Source organism: Aptenodytes patagonicus, chromosome W (genome assembly GCF_965638725.1).
Source record: "Aptenodytes patagonicus chromosome W, bAptPat1.pri.cur, whole genome shotgun sequence".
Lineage (NCBI taxonomy): Eukaryota > Metazoa > Chordata > Aves > Sphenisciformes > Spheniscidae > Aptenodytes > Aptenodytes patagonicus.
The window spans coordinates 20,639,496-20,663,121 of record NC_134981.1 but is presented as its reverse complement, the minus strand read 5'-3'; the positions used below and the strand labels follow the sequence as shown (position 1 = coordinate 20,663,121).

The 23,626-nt window shown below is 44.7% G+C and overlaps 1 protein-coding gene across 1 annotated transcript in view; it reads left to right on the top strand.

Annotated features, from left to right (window-relative positions):
- Positions 1-3,349: 3,349 nt before the first annotated feature.
- The window catches only part of LOC143171861 (SWI/SNF-related matrix-associated actin-dependent regulator of chromatin subfamily A member 2-like), a 209,646-nt gene continuing 189,369 nt past the window's right edge, over positions 3,350-23,626 (top strand). The window contains exons 1-2 of the mRNA XM_076360967.1: positions 3,350-3,385; positions 20,584-20,844. Coding sequence (XP_076217082.1) covers positions 20,620-20,844 — 225 coding nt within the window. The 5' untranslated portion in view covers positions 3,350-3,385; positions 20,584-20,619. The remainder of the gene's footprint in view (positions 3,386-20,583; positions 20,845-23,626) is intronic.

The following is a 23,626-nucleotide window of genomic DNA, read 5'->3' as shown; positions in this document are numbered from 1 at the left end:
TTGTCAACCTACCAGCTCCAAAGGTGAGTTCAATTGGTGGTCATCACCCTCCCAGAAGGAGCTTAGCTATGGTATCCACCCAGCAGAAAGCTATGTCCTCTGCACTCACCAGAACTGATGTGGCCACCCAGACAGAGCTCCCATGAAAACATGCAGCCATCCAGGTCTCAGGCTGCAGGGAGTGCCAGAGCCTTTCACTAGTATCTGATGGCAGTAGTGAGAACAGATGTGTGAGGTGTGACCAAGTGGATGATCTGCTCAGCTTGGTGGCAGAGCTTTGAGAGGAAGTGGGCAGGTTAAGGAGCATCAGGGAGTCTGAAAAAGAGATAGACTGGTGGAACCATGCTCTGCCCTCCCTGAGACAGAAACAGGAACATCCACCAGAAAAAAAACCAAGATCAAGGGGATCCTGTATCCTTCCCCCCGCCAGGCAGAAGGCAGTAACTTAAAGGAAAGGAGTGAATGGAGGCAAGTCTACACTCGGGGCGGCAGGCAAACCCCCTCCTTGCCTACCTCGCCTTCCCAGGTGCCTCTATACAACAGGTATGAGACTCTGGATGTGGAAGGTCAGTCAACTGATGGTGTGGATGATGGTCCATCTACGCCAGAGGTGTTGCCAAGGTCAGAAAGGCCTACCCCCAGTATCACGACCACCTCCACGAGGAAGAAAAGATGGGTTATAGTTGTGGGTGACTCCCTTCTGAGGGGAACAGAGGGTCTAATATGCTGGACAGACCCTCCTCTTAGGGAAGTCTGCTGCCTCCCTGGGGCCTGGGTTAAGGACATCACTAGAAAACTTCCTAGCCTGATACAGCCTTCGGACTATTACCCATTATTGCTCTTCCATGTGGGTGGCAATGAAGCCGCAATGCGTAGTTCAAGACAATCAAAAGAGACTTCAGGGCCTTGGGACGGTTGGTAAGGGAATCTGGGGCACAGGTAATTTTTTCCTCTATCCTTCCAGTTGCAGGCAGCAATATTGGAAGAAACAGACGGACCCAGTCTATTAATACATGGCTCCGTGGCTGGTGTCACCGCCACAATTTTGGGTTTTTCGATAATGGGATGGCCTACATGGCACCAGGCCTGCTGGCATCGGATGGGATTCACCTTTCTCAAAGGGGGAAGAGGGTCTTTGCTCACGAGCTAGCGGGGCTGATTGACAGAGCTTTAAACTAGACTTGAAGGGGGAGGGGGATAATATCAGGCTCGCCCGTGACAAGCCATGGGATGACATGCCAAGGTTTGAGGGACAGGGTGCTAGCGAGGGCCCTCAGCCTGTTGCTCTGAGACTTGCTGGGTACACTGGAGCACACCTGAAGTCTTACAGAGATGAGCCGGGGGCTCCTGAGGTAATAGGAGCCAACAGGGAAACACTGGTGAAATACCTCAAAGGAATTAAGGTGTGTTCCTCTAAGAAGGTGACACGGCCGACAGCCCAGCTGAAGTGCCTCTACACCAATACACGCAGTATGGGCAACAAACAGGAGGAGTTGGAAGCCACCATGCTGCTAGAAAGCTACAACCGAGTTGCCATTACTGAAACTTGGTGGGATGAATTCCGTGACTGGAGCGCTGCTATCGATAGCTACAAGCTGTTCAGAAGGGACAGGCGAGGAAGGAGGGGCGGAGGGGTTACCTTCTACGTCAAGAAATGGATAGATTGTGAAGAGCTGTCTCTGAAGAATAGCCACGAGCAGGTTGAAAGCTTATGGGTAAGAATTAGAGACCGAGGCAACAAAGGGAACCTTGTGGTCGGTGTTTACTACAGGCCGCCCGATCAAGGGGAGCCTATTGACGAAGCCTTCTTACTCCAGCTACAGGAGGCATCGCGCTCGCAGGCTCTCGTCCTGCTGGGGGACTTCAACCACCCCGACATCTGCTGGAAAAGTAGCACGGCGAGCTGTAGGCAATCCAGGAGACTCCTGGAGTGCATTGAGGATAACTTCTTAGGCCAGGTAATAGACAGCCCTACCAGAGGGGATGCATTACTGGACCTGATGGCCACCAATGCAAGTGAGCTAATTGGAGACGTCAAGATTGGAGGCAGCCTGGGCTGCAGTGATCATGCACTGGTGGAGTTCGCAGTCCTGAGGGATATGGGACAGGCGAAGAGTAAAGTCAGGACCCTGAATTTTAGGAAAACAAAATTCCAGCTGTTCAAGGAGTTAGTCAATAGGACCCCCTGGGAAACTGCCCTCAGGGACAAGGGAGCAGAACAGAGCTGGCAGATCTTTAAGGACGCTTTCCATAGAGCGCAAGAGCTCTCGATCCCCAGGTATAAAAAAATCAGGAAAGGAAGGCAAGAGACCGGCATGGCTGAGTCAAGACCTGCTGGTCAAACTAAAGGGCAAGAAGGAAATGCACAGGCAGTGGAAGCAGGGACAGGTATCCTGGGAAGTGTATAGGGACGCTGCCCGGTTGTGTAGGGATGGGGTCAGGAAGGCCAAGGCGCAGCTGGAGCTGAATTTGGCAAGGGACACAAAGAATAATAAGGGCTTCTATAGGTACGTCAGCCAGAAAAGGAAGGTCAAAGAAAGCGTACCCCCACCGATGAACATGACGGGCAAACTGGTAACAATGGACAAGGAAAAGACTGAGGTACTCAACAACTTTTTTGCCTCAGTCTTCACTGGCAATCTCTCTTCCCACACCTCTCGAGTGGATGGACCACAAGGCAGGGCCTGGGGGAGCAAAGTCCCTCCCACTGTAAGAGAAGATCGGGTTCGAGACCACTTGAGGAACCTGAACATACATAAGTCTATGGGACCCAATGAGATTCCTGAGGGAATTGGCTGATGTAGTTGCCAAGCCACTCTCCATGATATTTGAGAAGTCACCAAGCTGAGTGGTGCATTTGACATGCCTGAGGGACAGGATGTCATTGAGGGACCTGGACAAGCTCAAGAAGTGGGCCCATGTGAACCTTATGAGGTTCAACAAGGCCAAGTGCAAGGTCCTGCACCTGGGTCGGGGCAACCCCCAGTATCAATACAGACTGGGAGATGAAAGGATTGAGAACAGCCCTGCCGAGAAGGACTTAGGGGTACTGGCCTCACCAGTGCCGAGTAGAGGAGGAATGATCACCTCCCTCGACCTACTGGCAATGCTCTTCCTAATGCAGCCCCCACCCCCTCCGTTCCAGGCTAAACAACAGTTAATCGGATCGCCCTTTCTGAACAGGAGGCGGGTGCTCTCCTTGAGGTGAACCAATGGGAGAACCCTTTTCTTGAGTGATGGTGTCGGGTTGGAGAAGCGGTGGGACGAGGCAGGAGGAGGGAATAGTTGTCATCAATGAAGTCATAATCTCATCCCTCTCTGGTTTTGTACTCTGAGTGACTCACAGAGAGGGAAGCTGTTCAACACAACATTTTTCCAAAGCAAGGTAACTGTAATTTACGATTTCATCCCTCCCCTTTCCCATGTATGCTCTCAACCTTTTCCATTATAGGTTTTTTTTAAAAATAATTTATTTTTATTAATTATGTAAGCACGCATCATGCCCACTTTCACTCCTTAAAAAAACATGCTTGCTGGCTTCAAGGATTATGTGCCTTCCTTTTATTCCTTTATGCCGTCTACAACTTCCATTTCTCCAAAGATATTTATATTTTTCAGTGGGTGAAGAGAAAAAAGTTTTGATCCAGCATTTCTGGAATAATCATAATGTAAATCTCTAATAAGAATAAAAAAACCCACCAGCCTTCCTGATTTGCAATTCAGCTGCACCAACAGAGAGAAGGAGGAGGAAGCAGGGAATGGTGTGTATGTGTATCTATCAATCTATCCGTCTGTGTGTATATGTAATTTTTAAAGAAAGTGTCTGAAAAATTAAGATAAGAATAATTGGCTGCTTTTGTAATCCCTTGGTATTGCGTTTGAAAGGCTCTGGGCAAAGCAGTCTAAATAGAAATAGATCCCAGAAGCAATAGCCTCTTCAGGAGTAGCTCAGCAGCTATGATGGGGCTGGGAGTTGGTCTTGTCTTTTTGAATTTTTTTTTTCCCCTGCATTAATTGATTGATCTGTATTTTAGTGGCTCTAAACAGCGTGTTGGGAGGGAGATTATAATCTTCCAGTCTTTTGAGCAGAAGGGTTAGATTTATTGCAGCTGAACGTTGCACTTTGAAATTCATTGCCTTCTGTCTTGGGGAAGGGGACAACAAATGCTGCACTTTGTGAGTGTTTTGTAATGGCGTTGTTGTTTTCTATTGCAAAGAATTAAGTAGATGTGGCTGAGGAAAGAGAAGTGGAGTGGAAAGAGCTGTGTGTGAGGAGTGGTGTTAATTGTTAGAGCAGCAGCATTAACTAGCAATGCCAAGGAGGCTGTGAGCTGGATAATCTTCCTGTCTGACTGCCCCAAACATATGAACACGCGGGAGAACGTTTGGGGGGTGGGGGGATTCACTAACCAAGGCTGCAGCTCCTGTTGCCTTTCATTTTAGTATCTTTCAATCTCTGGTTTTAATTGCACAGTCAAGTCACTCCTCCTGTAAAAATTTTGTGATTAATTTCCTAAAATAGTTTCTCTCATTCCCTTTTTTTCTGGGAAAAAAAGCAAGTGTCGTCCGTCCCCCCCCCTCCGCACCTTGCAATAGTCTGAGCAACAAAGAGTAGCATAAAACAACATGCGCTTACAAATTTATAATTGTCTTCCATACATACCGGAAATAACATGCAAATTGCATGGAAAATCTGCCTTTTTTGGGGGAGTACATGCATCTATATTAATATAAGCGTGTAAGTTCTTTGTAAAGATGTGATTCTCATCATCCTGTTGGGAGAGGGATCTTGTATTTTGCACAAAAAAAAAAAAAGGGGATGGGTTGGGTTTTTTTGTTTGTTTTTCTTTTTCTCCCCCTCCCCCTCTCGGTGGTTAAGAGGAGGTAAGGAGAAAATGGGGCTTTCGGGAGTGTTCCAGTTTGTTACTGGGTGCTGTGTGCTGAGTAAACCTGGAGAAGGAGAGCAGTTACAGCCTGTCTCTATCTCTGGAGAGAGAAAGGCAGTGTTTTGTGGTAGCTGGGGGTGGTTTTTTGGTGTTTTTTGTTTTGTTTGTGTGTGGTGTGTTTGTGAGGTTTTTTTTCTTTTTGTTTTTTTTTTCTTTCTTTCTTCCCCCGCATATGCGTTCAGCGGCAGAGAATCGGGAAGTCACAGCAGCCAAATACAGACTTACACATTTATGGACGTGTTTGATTGGTGTGATATGATGACGGAAGAAGAGGAGGAGAGAGGCCTAGCTTTGCCATGAAACATGCTTCCTGTCTGTGCATCTGGTTCTTAACCCAAGTTGTGCGTGCTTAGATCTCACTTTTGGGTGTCACTTCATCAAGGTAACCCACCAGGAAAAGCAGTGCAGCCATTGCTTTGTAGAGTGAGAGAAGAAAGTAGGACTGGCTCTTTCAAAATCAATTTTGAGATCCTCTTGATTTGGGGCTAAAACTTCCTAGGAAGGAAATATAGTTCTGCTAAATATGCTTGCATGTCACTTGTGTGTTTGTGGATGGAGGTGCTGGGGTGTGTTACAGTTATAAAGTCAAGGCCTGTACATTCCCCAGCAATTCTGGAAAATTCATGTTGGGGTTTTAAAAGAAAAAGCTTACTGTTTAATGAAGACAATCAGAGTGGGAAACTTGCGATCTCTAACGATCTAGTCTCTTTGTGCGTAGGGGGAAGGGAGTGATTGAGTTTAGATCCTTTTTTTTAAAATATTATTTTATTTTAATATTATTCATATGAAGTTTGTATGTAGATAAAACAAGTGGTACTTCCCCTGACCACATTTAAGGAAGCACTTTATATTTGCTAGGGGAAGAATGGAGTTTATAAATTTGTCTTTTCGTGCCCAAACAAAATGTATGATTAAGGAGAAACAAAATATATACAATGGAAAAAAGTATTTTTTAACCTATAATTGGAATCAGATTTTTAAAAATTATTTTTAAAGTGAGTGTAAATATTATTGAATAAATACTGTGCTGTAACCTCAATATGACTAAATAGGTTACATTGGAGTTGATTTTTTTCCTTTATATTTGCTGTTTATTTTGTTTTTTGGTGTTCAATTTTTTTTTTTGATGTCTAACATTTCCAAACATTAGATGAACTCCATTCTTTCTAAGGTCTTTGATAAATATTTTAGGTAAATAATTGGCTGAAGAGTCAAAGATATATGGATTTTTTTTTTTTTCTTTAACTGTAGCAAACTAAATCTTGTGTTAGGTTCCATATCATTTAAACAGAAAACAATGGCAAATGGAACGATGCTGTAAATGACACCTTTCCTGTATATTTAGATCTTTCTTCGGTGTTACTCGCATCTAACCATAACCCCTGAGATCAAGGCAATAAATGTTACACCAAAATTTTCTTCCTTTAGTATTATGAGAGTTACATGTCAAGGCCGACAGCTTTTTTTGTGAGAGTCAGTGTATTGTTATACAAATGAAGGCCCTTCTTTCTAAAAGGGAATTTTAATTTAGCAGCAAATGAGACTGATTTTACAAATCATTGCAATACTCATTATATTTTTTGTTTCCTACTGCAATTGATCTCCGTATATAGAGCGTCCTTGGCTTCCGCCTCTTCTGTGCTCCTTCATTTCAGTTTTTCATTTCAGATTGATCCTCTAGTGGGAGTAATAAATGGAAAATTACAACATAAAGATCATTTGCCATGAAAATGGAAGCAAGTAGAAGCTTATGCCTTATTTGCACAGCTTTGATAGTTTGCAAATATATAGGATAATAAGACTGAGATTGAAAAAGATTTTGTCAGTAAAAAACCCACAACTATCACTTTTCGTATGAGCATCTCTTTCTCTCTGCTTCCCCTTGATCCCTAACCAGTCAACAAAGTCATGAGTGAGTCTTCTGTCCCCTAAAAGTAGAGTAAAATCTGTACATGTAGCACTGAATAGTGCTACTCCAAGTGTAGACTTGATTTTTAGGCACTGGCAGAGTGTTGTGAATATTGATATGTGGTGAAGTAGTTCCTTAACTCCAACTAAATAGTTTTACTCTTTTCCTGAAGGTTATTGCCTTCTGTAGCAAAGCTACCTTTAACAAGGGATCATATACACATGCCTCAACTTCTTCGGTGAAAAATTTGATAACATTGCTTATGCTCATCTTCTATGGGCACTGACTCTTGATGACTTCCCTTGGGATGGCTGTAGTAGATCCAGCCCCTAGCTGTTAGTTGCTCTTTTCTTGGTGCTGATTTTTTGTTTTATTAAATAACTTAGGCTGTAATTTACAGTGCTTCAGAAACTGCTTCATGAGAAACCAAAACAACTAGACAATAGGGATGAGCTTCTACAAGAGGACTGGGAAAGAGTTGGAGGTGGGGACTACTAGAACTATCCAAAAGTAAACCATCTCTCTTTGTAAAAGAGCCTTATGTTATTTGACCTCCACACTGAAATGTCTGTGATGCAGGTACACAACCCATTCTACTCGCTGTACTGTGGGTGAGGATGGTGATCTCTGTCAGAGGGCTGGAGAAAAAGCTGGGGCAGTGTACAGAGCTTGTTTGTCTCTGTCCTAAGTGTCTGGATCAAGAACTGAGGTGATGTGTGGGGATTTAAGCAGCACGGACTCTGGCAGGCAGTAGCCAAAGACCTTTATTGCTCTTTGTTAGCATCTTTTATAGCAAGCAGAAGTGTACACGCACTACCTGCAGCTTGCAGAAAGGTTATAGCCTTGTGTTCACATGCATCTACACTCTAGCAGACTGGCCCGTTCTTCCTCCTCCTTCCTCTGTTGCAAAATGCCTTCATGGCCTTTATCTTGTTGTCTCCTTCCAGCTGCTGCACATTCCTTTTCCTCCTTTCAGCTGCAGCATATTGCTTCCTCTGTTATCTTCTGTTTACGTGCCTTCTCATGCCAGGTGGTACAATGTTTGCTCATTAAAATCAAACTCAGGAGATTCCCATCCCCACAGTGATGTATTTCTGATTCTGTGGTTTGTATGCAAAACTGCAAGTTGCCTTCCAAGAGTGAACTTTCATGAGTTCAGCTCCTGTTATGTAAGTTGAATAACACTAGTTTATGTCAGCTGAAGATCTCTTTCATTTTTACTGGTTTTATATTGTTTCATATACATTTTGTGTTCATTGATTGAATCATTGTTTGACCCTGGAATGGCAATAGTTAGGTCCTGATAAATGTTATCTAACAAATGGTGTTTTATGGGGATCTAAAATGCAAAACACTGACTTGTAAGCTACTTGTTCTAATTATAGTGAGCTGTCTTCCTATTATCGGTTCTTAAACTTGCAGAATCTTAGTTTTGGTTATAGTTAGTAAATCAAGCAAATATCATGAAACATTCATAGTGTCATTTTGTATTTTTCATGATGTAAGAAAGGTGGCCCCAAGCTTTCCTGTTCCCAGTAACAGTGTGTTGTGATTTCATAATGTATTTTTTTTTTCCAAAAGTACCTGTGGATCGTGACTTCAGTTGGAGGGAGGAGGTGGACTAATTATTTTTCTGTAGATTTAAAGATAAGGGAATGTGATCTGCACAGTAACATTCTATTGGCATGCAGCTGAAGCTTGGGTCTACATTGCCTTTTCATCAGATCTAAATGGTTCAGTTTACTTGCTTTCCAATATCTTGCTAAGGCAGGGGATCTGATCAAAAATACCCTGTGGCTGAAACTCATTTTGGGTTGATTCAGGCTATAAAAAGACAAAAGCTATATTAGATAGCGAGGAGAAACAGAGGAATTGAAAATACTTATTGCTCTATGTGTTGCTAGAATCAGTGCAACTGTCTTGTGCCAAAGTAGTCTGCCATTTCTGGAACTTTTGGGATGTCCTGCTTGTTGTAAATTCCAAAGTAATCATAGAATTGCTGAGGTTGGAAGGGACCTCTGGTGATTGTTTAGCCCACCCCCCCACCCCCACCCCCCGCTCAAAGAAGGGTCAACTAGAGCAGGTTGCTCAGGGTCATGTCCAGTTGGGTTTCTAATATCTTCAAGGAGGGAGACTCTACAACCTTTCTGGGCAACCTGGTCCAGTTTTGGACCATCTTCACAGTAATATTTTTTTCCTTACATTTAAGTGAAATTTCTTGTATCTTAATTTGTGTCCATTGCTTCTTGTCCTTTCACTTGGGTACCACTGAGAAGAGGCTGGCTCCATTTCCTTTACGCCCCCCTGTCAAGTATTTAGACACATTGATAAGACTCCCCCTGAGCTTCCTCTTCTTGAGCCTGAGAGAGCGGGGATTGTTTAGCTTCTTTTTGTATGAGAGATGCTCCAATCCCATAATCATCTTTGTGGCCCTTCACTGGACTTGCTCCAGTATGTCCATGTCTCTCTTGTACTGGGGAGCCCAGAACTGGACACAGTACTCCAGTTGGGGTTTCAGCAGTGCTGAGTAGAGTAGAAGGATCACCTCCCTTGACCTGCTGGTGATGCTCTCCCTAATGTAATCCAGGGTGCTGTTGGCCTCCTTTGCCATAAGGGCCCCTTGTGGACTCACACTCAACTTGGTGTCCACCAGGACCCCCAGGTCTTTCTCTGCAAAGCTGTTTTCCAGCTAGTTCAGCCCCAAGCCTATACTGGTGCATGGTGTTATTCCTCCTCAGGGGCAGGACTGGGCATTTCCCTTAGTTGAACTTCATGAGTATCGTGGTTTAATTTCAGTCAGCAACTAAGCACCACGCAGCCGCTCGCTCACTCCCCCCACCCCCGGTGGGATGGGGGAGAGAATTGGAAGAGCACAAGTTAGAAAAACTCGTGGGTTGAGATAAAAACAGTTTAATAATTGAAATAAAATGATAATAATATGATGATGATAATAATAATAATAATACACAAAGCAAGTGATGCACAGTACAATTGCTCACCACCCGCCGACCGATGCCTAGCCAGTCCCCGAGCAGCGGCCCCCCCTGGCCAGCTTTCCCCCTGCTTATGTACTGAGCATGACGTCACATGGTATGGAATGTCCCTTTGGCCAGTTTGGTTGTGCCCCCTCCCAGCTTCTTGTGCACCTGCAGCCTTCTCAGTCAGTAGAGCATGGGAAGCTGAAAAGTCCTTGGCTAGTGTAAGCATTACCTAGCAACAACTAAAACATCGGTGTGTTATCAACTTTGTTCTCATCCTAAATCCAAAACACTGTACCAGCTACTAGAAAGGAAATTAACTCTATCCCTGCCGAAACCAGGACATCATATTGTTATTATTATTATTATCATTTTATTTCAATTATTAAACTGTTTTTATCTCAACCCACAAGTTTTTCTCACTTGTGCTCTTCCAATTCTCTCCCCATCCCACTGGGGGTGGGGGGAGTGAGTGAGCAGCTGGGTGGTGCTCAGTTGCCGACTGAGGTTAAACCATGACAGTCCTTTTTGGCGCCCAACGTGGGGCTCGAAGGGTTTGAGATAATAACAGATTAACCGGAGTGTATTAAGGAACTTATATCTGTTAGTAGTTGTGGGTCACAATGTTGGTTTCTCTGTTCTCGATATTGATTTGTATAATCTGCATCGCACTCTTTTTCCTGCTGTACATGTTAAAGATTGGTGTTGGGTTTTGCAGTTTGCTGTGGTCTGCAGTGATTAGTGATGTCTCACTTGTGAGGTTTGTTTTTAGAACATTGACCTTGACGTTAGTGTGGTATGTAGGTTTCGCAATGAAGCCGTTACTGTACCACGGATACCATTTCGTGGAGACAACTAGCAATTACAGTGACTTTTCTGAGAGTTTTTTTACGGAGGAAATACAGAATGGCAGCGTCACTACCTTCTTCTATGATGTTTCCTCCTTCATTACAGTAACTTCTCAGTATTTTGAACAGCCTTGGGTAGTTAAGATACTTCTATTGGTACTTCTTGGGAATATTGTTTCGGTTTTGTCTAAAGTTGGTAAGCAATTTAAGAATATCATCCAGAGATCTGCCCCAAGGCTGAATAGTTATGAGTGGCAGGGTGTGTGGGACAAGATGGGCAAGTACCTAGGCCAATGGGCACCCCCAGTGTTTTGGAACTTCACCCCTGAGCAAGTGCAGAATCCTGAAAAGTTAGTAGAACATTTGGACAAAGTATGCTGTCACCCTGGCAACTCCAGAGAGATGCAGATCATTGCAATGTGCTGGGGCCTGGCCCATGCCTACCGAGCCCTGTTCGACACCATTCAGTACCCTCAAAGGGAAGAGAAGGTCTCTGGCTCTGACAGTAAGACGACACGCCCTGCAGCCACTCAGACCCGGGCAACATGCCCTGCAGCCACTCCAACCCCGGCGCCAGGCCCTGTGGCCACTCAGACCCCAGCGACACGCCCTGTGGCTGAACCAAAGAACTAGCCTGTGCTGGTATCAGTCGCCCCTGTACACAAGAAGAAATCTTGGAAGCGGAAGTCGGCTCATTTAGTAAGGGAGGAAGAAGCTTCTTCTAAAAGGGGGCTGGAGGAAGAACTGTACGAATACCCTGGAGAAGGGCCATCACGAGAACGGGAGGAGGAGAGACGGCCGCTGATTGTGGAGGAAGAAGAGGAAGAACTCATAAACGAGGCATTGACCACCCGATCTCTATCCCTGAGTGAGCTGCGAGATATACGAAAAGATTTCAGCCGTCGCCCAGGCGAGCACATTGTCACCTGGCTGCTCCGATGCTGGGATAATGGGGCCAGTAGCCTGGAATTAGAGGGTAGGGAAGCCATGCAGCTGAGATCCCTTTCTAGGGAAGGGGGCATTGACAAAGCAATTGGAAAAGGGACACGAGTCCTCAGCCTTTGGAGGCGACTCTTGTCAAGCGTGAAGGAAAGGTATCCCTTTAAGGAAGATGTCATATGTCGCCCAAGCAAGTGGGCCACCATGGAGAAGGGTATCCAGTTTCTGAGGGAATTAGCTGTGCTGGAGGTGATTTATGATGACCTGAACAATGAACAACTATCCAAAGATCCAGATGAAGTCAAGTGCACACGACCCATGTGGCGGAAGTTTATAAGGAGCTCACCATCGTCATACGCCAATTCATTGGCAGTGATGACCTGGAAAGATGGAGAGGAGCAAAGACTGGATGAATTGGCTGGTCAACTCCAGCAATACGAGGAAAGTCTTTCTTCCTCCCTCGTCTCGGCTGTGGAGAAACTGTCCAAAAAACTGTCCCGGGAGATCCAGCAACTCAGAGAGGATAGGTCCTACTCCTCACCTGTACGGACCAGTATCTCGGCTATTAGGAGTCAGCGTTCTTTTCCTCAAGAGAGAGAATATAAAGGGTACACACCACGGGGCACCCTATGGTTTTACCTGCGTGACCACGGAGAGGACATGAGGAAGTGGGATGGGAAACCTACCACAGCCCTAGGGGCACGGGTACGTGAATTGCAAGGGAAAACAATCACAGAAAGGGGTTCTTCCAGGAAAATTGCTGCTCCAGTTTCCAGCGGGCAGTTCCCCAGACAGAGTAGAAGGGCTGATTTTACTCCTGATCTTAATGAAGAAACTTCTGACTCGTATGTACGAGAAACGAGTACTGTGATGAGGACTAGAGGGGCCCTCCCTCCAGCCAGGGGGAGGAAAGGGACAACTGGTTTTACTGGACTGTGTGGATTCGGTGGCCTGGCACATCAGACCCACAGGAGTATAAGGCTCTAGTAGACGCCGGTGCACAGTGTACCCTAATGCCATCAAGCTATATAGGGGCAGAACCCATCTGTATTTCTGGGGTGACAGGGGGATCCCAACAGCTAACTGTATTGGAAGCCAAAGTGAGTCTAACTGGGAATGGGTGGCAGAAGCACCCCATTGTGACTGGCCCAGAGGCTCCGTGCATCCTTGGCATAGACTACCTCAGGAGAGGGTATTTCAAGGACCCAAAAGGGTACCGGTGGGCTTTTGGTAGAGCTGCCTTGGAGACGGAAGAAATGAAACAGCTGTCCACCTTGCCTGGTCTCTCGGAGGACCCCTCTGTTGTGGGGTTGCTGAAGGTCGAAGACCAACAGGTGCCAATCGCTACGACCACGGTGCACCGGCGGCAATATCGCAGCAACCGAGACTCCTTGATTCCTATTCATGAGCTGATTCGTCGACTGGAGAGCCAAGGAGTGATCAGCAAGACTCGCTCACCCTTTAACAGTCCCATATGGCCAGTGTGGAAGTCTAATGGAGAGTGGAGACTAACAGTAGACTATCGTGGCCTAAATGAAGTCACGCCACTGCTGAGTGCTGCTGTGCCAGACATGCTAGAACTGCAATACGAATTGGAATCAAAGGCAGCCAAGTGGTATGCCACAGTTGATATCGCTAATGCGTTTTTCTCAATCCCTTTGGCAGCAGAGTGCAGGCCACAGTTTGCTTTCACTTGGAGGGGCGTCCAGTACACCTGGAACCGACTGCCCCAGGGGTGGAAACACAGCCCCACCATTTGCCATGGACTGATCCAGACTGCGCTGGAACAGGGTGAGGCTCCAGAACACCTGCAATACATTGATGACATCATCATATGGGGCAACACAGCAGGAGAAGTTATTGAAAAAGGGAAGGAAATAGTCCAAATCCTGATGAAGGCCGGGTTTGCCATAAAACAAAGTAAGGTCAAGGGACCTGCACAGGAGATCCAGTTTTTAGGAATAAAATGGCAAGATGGACGTCGTCAGATCCCAACGGATGTGATCAACAAAATAACAGCCATGTCTCCACCAACTAGCAAAAAGGAAACACAAGCTTTCTTAGGCGTCGTGGGTTTTTGGAGAATGCACATTCCAAATTACAGTCTGATTGTAAGCCCTCTCTATCAAGTGACCCGAAAGAAGAACGATTTCAAATGGAGCCCGAAGTCATGGACTAAATGAACTCACCGAACATTTTAGAGGGATGGCCCACAGACTAAGGGAATGATATCTCTGTGTGTGTGTTTGTATATAGAAAAAAAAGGGGTGGTGATTAGTGAAAATGTACTGGAAAATATGAGACTTGAGCATGACACAGATGGTGTAGAATAATGGGTGGATATTGTCCTGGTTTTGGCAGGGATAGAGTTAATTTCCTTCATAGTAGCTGGTACAGTGCTGTGTTTTGGATTTAGGAGGAGAACAAAGTTGATAACGCACAGATGTTGTAGTTGTTGCTAGGTAATGCTTACACTAGCCAAGGACTTTTTAGTTTCCCATGCTCTACCGACTGAGAAGGCTGGAGGTGCACAAGAAGCTGGGAGGGGGCGGGGCACAGTCAAACTGGCCAAAGGGACATTCCGTACCATGTGACGTCATGCTTAGTACATAAACTGGGGAAAGCTGGCCGGGGGGGCCGCTGCTTGGGGAGTGGCTGGGCATCGGTCGGCGGGTGGTGAGCAGTTGTACTGTGCATCACTTGCTTTGTGTATTATTATCATATTATTATTATCATCATTTTATTTCAATTATTAAACTGCTTTTATCTCAACCCACGAGTTTTTCTCACTTGTGCTCTTCCAGTTCTCTCCCCCATCCCACCGGTGGTGGGGGGAGTGAGCGAGCGGCTGTGTGGTGCTCAGTTGCTGACTGAGGTTAAACCACGACAGGGACTTTGTCAATTGGGAAACTAAGGTAAAAAGGGGGAAACCAGAAAGAAAATATGCAGAGACACAGACCTGACAAAACTAACATGGGGACAATGACAAGAAACAAACCTTGCCAGTTACACTAATTACTGGGATATCAAGAAGAAACTACAGGTGCCGCTTCCAGGAAGATCAACCTGGACTTTGCAACTTATAAGATTGTAAAGAGGGGGGAGGAGGATCCTCGACACCAGACTGGAAGAGGTGCGGGAATCGATAGCTATACAAACCCGTGAAAGAATGTGCAGGGGGAAGGGGGAGCAGGGAGGAACAAAAAGGTGGGGTAGGCAGAATGGGGTATAAAAAGGGCCGGTTGAGTGTAAAATGGGGCCAATCAGTACGCTTGTCTAGCTGAGCCCTGTGCCTGATCACTGCAGTCAGTCCTATCTTCTTATATGTACTTATTAAATCCTTTCTTAACTATCTCGCTGCATAATCTCACTCTCTATCCTGTATGTATGTGTGCTGCAAGGACTAAGTGCCAGCTACTGGTGAGACCTATGTCTGTGTGTGTGTGAGTGTCTGCATCTTCCCCAAATCTAGTGCGCGTGTGTACCCCAGGGATCAATACTGGATCCAGACCTGTCATCCAGACCAGATGCCTTCCCGAGGTCCTTTCCAACCTCAACCATTCTGTGATTCTTATTTACAAAATTCAGGATAATACAAGAAAATAAATATAAAAATGATTGACTGTTATGTGACTTTTTTATTTAAATATTTACTTAAGGACATTCCTGATTAGGTCTATGCAATCATAACATCAAGTGAAACACACAAAAGACAAGACTGCTTTAGGGTGAACACAGCTGTAATTCACTTGAGGGGTTCGACAAGCGTTGCAAACCATGAGAACACAGCTTAAGTGTCTTATACGATGCTAAGAGCCCAGAAAATGAATTATAGGCCTTCAACTTGCTGGAGAACCAACTACTGTTTTTTTTAGTTACTTGTACTTAACAAAAATTGAGGCAGACTACAAGTTAGAATCAGTCTGCTTTTCTAGCTTTCTGAAAACTCTTATCAGTGTCTAACAGTTGGAATTTGTAGTCTACTAAAATCCGTGTATTGCAACACAGATGCCATCCTTTTATAAAACTGCTGGTCAGTTGCTGCCAACAAGATCAGTCCTGTTTCTTGGTACTTCTCCCTCCCAGTGACACCAGTTCCACATGTCTGATAACACAGTAATTTCATTATCCGAAGAGCTAAAGCAGCAGAAAACTAACCCCACAAAACATAATTTTCTGCTGATTTGGGTTCCTGAACTGACTTGCTGTAGGGTCAGATGTGTGCCAGCACAAGGGAGGAGGTAGTAACACTCCCTTTAGTGGCAACTGGCCATTAGACTGGCTTAGTCTATTTGCTTCTTTTACTTGACTTTGAGAGCAGTTTTATAATAAGGGTACCTGCCCATGGTCACTTATCCCATAATAATAAGTATAATGCAATAAAAACCAAAGCTTTTTAAACAACATTTGACTATCAGATTTTGATTTATATCAAAATCTTCCCTGATCTTTCAAAGATAATTGAGTGTGGCATTGCAATGACATCAGCCAGCTCCCTCAGTACTTGTGGGTGCATTCCTGTCAGAGCCCATGGATTTGTGTATGCCTAATTTTTTATATGTTTCCTTAACTTGATCTTCCTCTACTTAGGGTAAGTCTTCCTTGCTCTAGAGTTTCCACCTGGTCTCAGGGGCCTAGGATTCCTAAAGACTGGTCTTAACAGCAAAGGCTGAGGTGAAGGCGGCGATGAGCACCTCAGCCTTTTTCATGTCTCCTTTCACCAGACCCCTTGCCCACATTTTCTTTAGCTTTCCTTTTGCTGCTGTTATAGCTGTAGAAGCCCTTCTTGCTGCCCTTCATGTCCCTTGACAGATTCAACTCCAGATGAGCTTTGGCTTTCCTAACCCCATGCCTGCATGCTCACAGTGTCTCTGTATTCCTCCTGAGTCACCTGACCCTGCTTCCATCTCCTGTACACTTCCTTTTTATGTTTGAGTTTAGTCAGGAGCTCCTTGTACATCCATGCAGGCAGTACATTCTGCTGCCTTTGCATGTTTTCCTGCTCATCAGGATGGACCATTCTTGAGTTTGGAGGAGGTAATCCTTGAATATCTACCAGCTGCTATATTTTTCAACATAGTGATTTTTGTCTTATAAAACTTCCTTTTGGTCTGTCTCATCTGTCATACAGCAGAATTGCTAGGCCCCTTCTAAGAAGCTTTGACATGATATATAAATTTCTGACGATTTTAAAATGTGGTTCCTTTTGTTGGTGATGCTGTGGGATTGTGGGGTGTTAATTAGCCCCTGTGGTGTTTTGCTGTGATTTTTTTTTTTTTTAACAGAAAAGCATCAGAGATATCAGCATGTCTTACCCTGCAAAGAAATGGGATCCCAAGGTAGTTAATTTTAATTGAGTTCAACCCTTTTTCTAATTTGTTTACTTGAATCAGAATAGAGATGTAACTAATAAAACATAACAAAAGGGAGTTTATAAGCAGAACCTAGTAAACATTTTTGGTCCTGATAGAACATGTAGGTAAGGGGGGGAATACCCAAATAAGGTCTTGATGCAACTGCGTTTTGCTTGCTTGAAATATTGGGTCTGTTGGGTAAATGCTGTTTTACTTGTGACAGGAACAAGGTTGGCGGTTCTGTAAACCTGACATTCCTCATTTGCAAGCAAATGGGGCAGCCAGCAGTAATGACCATCCTACTTTCCTACTCCATTACATCTTCTCAGTGAGCCTCTTCTCTGCTTTGGTGGGAATCCTGGGAGGGTACATTGTGTTAAGTGATGTTAGGAGCCAGGGCCACCTCCTCCAGCCGCTCCAGCTCAGGTCTCCCTCCTGCCCAGCTGCTGGAGCCCAGCCCAGGGACCCTGGGTCTCTGCGCAGGCTGAGGGATGAGGCTACCACTTTCCTGTTTGCAGGTTCAACCAGTAGCGAAGCTGAGCATGTATCCTAGGAAAACACACACAAACACAGGACACTGACACGGCCAGTCATATAGACTGCCGCAGACAAGGCACTGCCTTCAACAGCACCTACATATAGGACCCACATAAAACATAAACACAGACAGCCAAGTCCCCTTCCTCCTCTTCAGCTGGTAGAGATAGGAGGTCACTAGTGAAGACCCACACACAATGCTCTCTAGATTGACAAGCACACACACATTCGGGGATCCCTTGAGTACCAGTATGGCCCCTCTGCCCACCCGATACCCATGCCTGGATCCCAGGCCCTCTTACCTGCTTCACAGGTCCCCTACTCACCAGCTAGTCCAGCTTGATGTTTGCTAGCAAACATGCATGTGCTCACACGCTCATCCTACAGGCACTCCACATTTGCAAGTCTTCCTGGGCATAGCAGCACGGATCCCTACCTGTCTGATATCCCAGCCCGGACCTAATCCCCTTGCTCCCCCGGCGTTATTTACCAACTAGTCCAGCTTGAAGTTTGCTAGTGAATACACAGAATCACAGAATGGTTGAGGTTGGAAGGAACCTCTGGAGGTCATCTTGTCCACCACCCTGCTCAAGCAGAGCCACCTAGAGCCAGTTGCCCAGGACTATATACATACAGCTTTTGAATATCTCCAAGGAGGGAGACTCCACAACCTCTCTGGGCAACCTGTTCCAGTGCTCAGTCACCCTCACAGTGAAAAAGTGTTTCCTGATGTTCACACAGAATCTCCTGTGTTTCAGCTTCTGCCCATTGCCTCTTGCCCTGTCACTGGGCACCACTGAAAAGAGCCTCGCTCCATCTGCTTTGCACCCTCCCTTCAGGTATTTATATACATTGATGAGATCCCCCCCGAGCCTTCTCTTCTCCAGGCTGAACAGTCCCAGCTCTCTCAGCCTTTCCTCATAGGAGAGATGCTCCAGTCCCTTCATCATCTTTGTGGCCCTTTGCTGGACTCTCTCCAGTGTGTCCATGCCTCTCTTGTACTGAGGAGCCCAGAACTGGACACGGGACTCCAGGTGTGGCCACACCAGTGCTGAGGAGAGGGGAAGGATCACCTCCCTCAACCTGCTGGCAATGCTTTGCCTAATGCAGCCAAGGATGCCATTAGCCTAGTTGGCTGCAATACTCTGGCATATCAGCCACTCCTCCCAGTTTTGTTTCATCTGCAAACTTGCTGACGTTACACTCTGACTGTACTGGTTTTGGCTGGGATAGAGTTAATTTTCTTCTTAGTAGCTTGTATGGTGCTATGTTTTGGATTTGTGCTGAAAACAGTGTTGATAACACACTGATGTTTTAGTTATTGCTGAACAGTGCTTACACAGCGTCAAGGCCTTTTCTGCTTCTCATACTGCCCCGCCAGCAAGTAGGCTTGGGGTGCACAAGAAGTTGGGAGGGAACACAGCTGGGATAGCTGACCCCAACTGACCATATACCATACCATATGACGTCATGCTCAGCCATAAAAGCTGGGGGAAGAAGGAGGAAGTGGGGGACGTTCGGCTCAATGGCGTTTGTCTTCCCAAGTAACTGTTACTTATGATGGAGCCCTGCTTTCCTGGAAATGGCTAAACATCTGCCTGCTGATGGGAAGTAGTGAATAAATTCCTTATTTGCATTGTTTGCATGTACAGCTTTTGCTTTACCTATTAAATTGTCTTTATCTCAACCCACGAGTTTTCTCACTTTTACCCTTCTGATTCTCTCCCCCATCCCACTGGGGGGGGAGTGAGCGAGCAGCTGTGTGGTGCTTAGCTGCCTACTGGGGTTAAACCACGACAGTCTTTTTTGGTGCCCAACATGGGGCTCAAAGGGTTTGAGATAATGGCAGATTTGATTGGAGTTTGCTAGCTGATTTTATAGCCCATCATCCAGGTCATTAATGAAGATGTTAAACAGGATCAGACCCAGTATTGACCCCTGGGGTACACCACTAGTCACTGGCCTCCAACTAATCTTCATGCCACTGATCACCACCCTCTGGGCCCGTCCCTTCAGCCAATTTTCAGTCCACCTCACTGTCTGCTCATCCAGCCCATACTTCATCAGCTTGTCTATGAGCGTCTTATGGGAGACAGTGTCAAAAACCTTACTAAAGTGTACGTAGAGCATATCCACTGCTCTCCCCTCATCTACTAAGCCAGTCATTTCATCATAGTCGTTTCACCTCCCCTTGGTGAATCCACATGAATTTCCATGTGCCTGAAAATGGTTCCCAGAATTAGTCGCTGCATCACTTTCTCAGGGATCGGAGGTGAGGCTGACTGGCCTGTAGTTCTCTGGGTCTTCCTTCTTGAAGATACGAGTGATGACATTTACTTTCCTCCAGTCCTCAGGCACCTCTCCCAATCGCCTTGATTGTTCAAAGGTTATCGGGAGTGGCCTCGCAATGACATCAGCCAGCTCCCTCAGCGCTCATGGGTGCCTTCCATCAGGGCCCATTGGGCTTGTGTACATCCAGTTTGCTTAAGGATTCCCTGACCTGATCCTCTTCCTTGCTCCAGCCTTTCCCTGTGGTCTCTGGGACCTGGGATTCCTGAAGGCTGGTCTTGCTAGTAAAGACTGAGACGTAGAAGGCATTCAGTACCTCAGCCTTTTCCATGTCCTGTGTCACCACGGTGGAGCAGATATCCACACTGCAGCCCATGGAGGACCCCACACTGGAGCAGTTGGCTAATCCCTGAAGAAATTTCATCCCGTGGAGAGCTCACACTGGAGCAGATTTTCCTGAAGGAATTGTGTTCCATGAAGAGGACCCATGCTGGAGCAGGGGAAAAGTGTGAGGAGGAAGGACAGGCAGAGAGGAACTGTTACTACTGACTGTAACCCCCCATTCCCCGTCCCCTCTGCGCTGCTGGTGGGGAGGGGTAGAGAAGTTGGGAATGAAGTTGAGCCTGGGAAAAGGAGGGATGGGGAAAGGTGCTGTTTTAATTTTTTTGTCTTTGTTTCTCACCATCCAAATGGTCTCCAGTATAGTTTTTTTTCCTGGCTATATTCCACTGACCCTAATGACACATAGAAATTCTGTTTTATTTATTTTTTTCTTTTCATTAGAGCTATTCTGTTAATTGAAAAGGAGACAGAAAATAGATGTCTACACCAGTGGACCCTGGCACAATGCCTCATCCTGGTCCTTCCCCAGGGCCAGGTCCTTCACCTGGACCAATTCTAGGACCTAGCCCAGGACCAGGGCCATCTCCTGGCTCAGTACACAGCGTGATGGGGCCGAGTCCTGGACCGCCCAGTGTCCCACATCCTATGCCGACAATGGGGTCTACTGATTACCTGCAGGAGGGCATACACCAACGGCATAAGGTAATTTTGCTTTTAATAAATGAGATTTTTTCCTAGACTTCTCTCCATTGATTAAAAAGCATACTTTTACTACATTTAGACCTGCAAAACAAGCTACTGCACTTCATACATCACCTGCAAAACTGCAGCTACACTTTGATTACATCTTTATTACTAAAGATGGTATACATATCGGATCAAACAGAACTTGTTTGTTTTTAATAGACCAGTTCGAACTACAGTGCTAGCAATTATGCAAATCTTAACTTGTAAACTGCACATTTCAATAGAATAGGCCTTGCTAGAGAATAAAATTGAAGTGCTACAAGAGCATTCTAGTAGTCATTTTTTGTAGTTAAACCTACATGTTAGATCTTGTAAGGATCTTTTTTGACATCTGTTTGGAACTATTCTTTTTCCATATTATATTTTTCTGGGGTGACTTATTTTTTCATGAACTTTTATTTTTATTATTATCTCTTAAAAGGCTTAAATATTTGTTTCATCTTCCATGTTGATTTAAAAATTATTGTCAAATTAATTTACATAGGCTCTATCTCATTAAGGAATTTAAAACTATTTAATTTAAAGCATGTGAATAATCTGACTTGAGTGCTTGTCATGCTTAAATTTATGTGTGTGCTTACACAATCAATTTCCTTTGCTATAAGGAAATATGTCTGAAATTTTCTTTTTTAAGACATTCTCTTACTAATTCTCTTTTTTTTATTTAATTATGAAGTAAATTTATGGTAACTTCACTTTTACAGGTGTTTTACCTTCATAAATATGCAATAACTGCTTACAGAAGCAAGATATCATTTCAAAACCTTTTGGTGATTATCATTGGTGTCACTTGGAATTGTTGTTCTTATTGCTATAAGCATATAGACAAATTTCAAATTAAAATAAAAATGAACCACTTATTTACTTTTAAAACATTTTTGAACTCTCTGAAATGGCAACTTTTTCAACTTGCCTTTTTCACATATGGCTCAATCTTAGTTATTAAAACAATGATTGTCATGTCCAGTCAATAAGGACATGACACTGGTTGTCATCTACAGTATGAAAAAACACATCATTAAAACTTTTGATAATGCAAAGATGTCTAAGGTGGAGGGGAGCCATGGTCCCAAGTTGTATTGAACTGCTGAAATAATCATCTTTGACAGGTTGGTACATTCAATACTTGCATTTTATGCACATGAATCTTGAAGCATCAAGTTAGTTTAGTTGTTAGCCTCAAGTTGCACCAGGGGAGGTTTAGATTGGATATTAGGAAAAATTTCTTCACCAAATGGGTTGTCAAGCATTGGAACAGGCTGCCCAGGGAAGTGGTTGAGTCACCATCCCTGGAGGTATTTAAAAGACGTGTAGACGTGGCACTTAGGGACATGGTTTAATGGTGGACTTGGTAGTGTTAGGTTAACGGTTGGACTCGATGATCTTAGAGGTCTTTTCCAACCTACATGATTCTATGATTCTATGATAATTAGACATTTGCAATTGCCATTTCCTTGTTTGTGGGGTCAGTGACTGCCCAAGATGCCAGCATTCTAGTGAATACCAAAAACTCAGTAGGCAATCTGGGTTTACGTTCTTCAATTGTCTCTCTCTTGAGAGATTCCTGAACTGCACAAGAGAGGAAGCACCTGGAATTCTGCAGTAGAACAGTTGAATACTCAATACAGTAAGTGTAACTTCTACATCTGGCTCCACCTTGTGCATTCATCAGGAGCTGTATGCTATGTCAGCAATGGAAACAAATACATACCACAGAGCTTTTATAGAGATTTTAGGAGCATCTTGAAGTTCTGTGTACCAGAGTACAAGTTATGCCTTTGAGATACTTCAGGGCTTCTTTTAAAATTTACCATGACCGTAGAGTCCAGATAGTTGATCTAAAGGTGACCAATCAGTATAGCTAGAATAAAATTACTTCCCCTTCTCTCTACTGATTTTGCAAATGAGGCTAAGACTGTAACTACACAAGTATTTGTTTTAGCAGCACTGTTGGCTTAAACAGCCTTGTTCTTCTCTAGGCTGCCAGTTCATTTGTTGTAGTACACTTGTGTGTGTGCATGACTAGAGTAGACAAAATATACTCTGATTCATGCAGATATTTGTAGGATGGGCATATTTGTGCATATATATGCAATGGGATATGATTCTCACTTTTAAAATTGACAAACTAACCAGTAAACTACCTTCATTCTGTATTGGATACTTGACTAACTTACAGAGAATAATATAATGCATACAGAATTTGAAAGAATCCAAAGTATGCAGAAATATATGAAAAAAAATGCTTGATATAAGGGGTTGCTAAATCCTGTAATAGGGTAGGGGCAAGGCTGCCAGTGCTCTGTGTCTCCAGGTCTAGCCAGTCGTGACAGTGAGTGTGTGTTCCTAGTAGGCACATATGCACACAATACACATATACATACAGCTGCACAGATCAACACCAACAGAAAACACTGCACTTGCAAGCACAACCAGCACCAACAGCCTCATCCTGTTCTGCTCTCTAGCTGATCAGGATGAAAGCCTGTTAGTGGAAAATATATACTGTCGGAGTTTCCCTTTGTTCAGTGTCGACGACGGAGCGGGAGTTGCGATTCCGGAGTAATGACAGATCTCAATATGAGTATGGTCATTCTCCTTTATTTACACTTATAACAAGGCTTATATAGTTATCTACTATGGACACGCGCTACCTGCAGCTTGCAGATAGGTTACAGCCTTGTGTTCACGCGCATCTATGCTCTAGCAGATTGGCCCGTTCTTTCTGATCATGCGA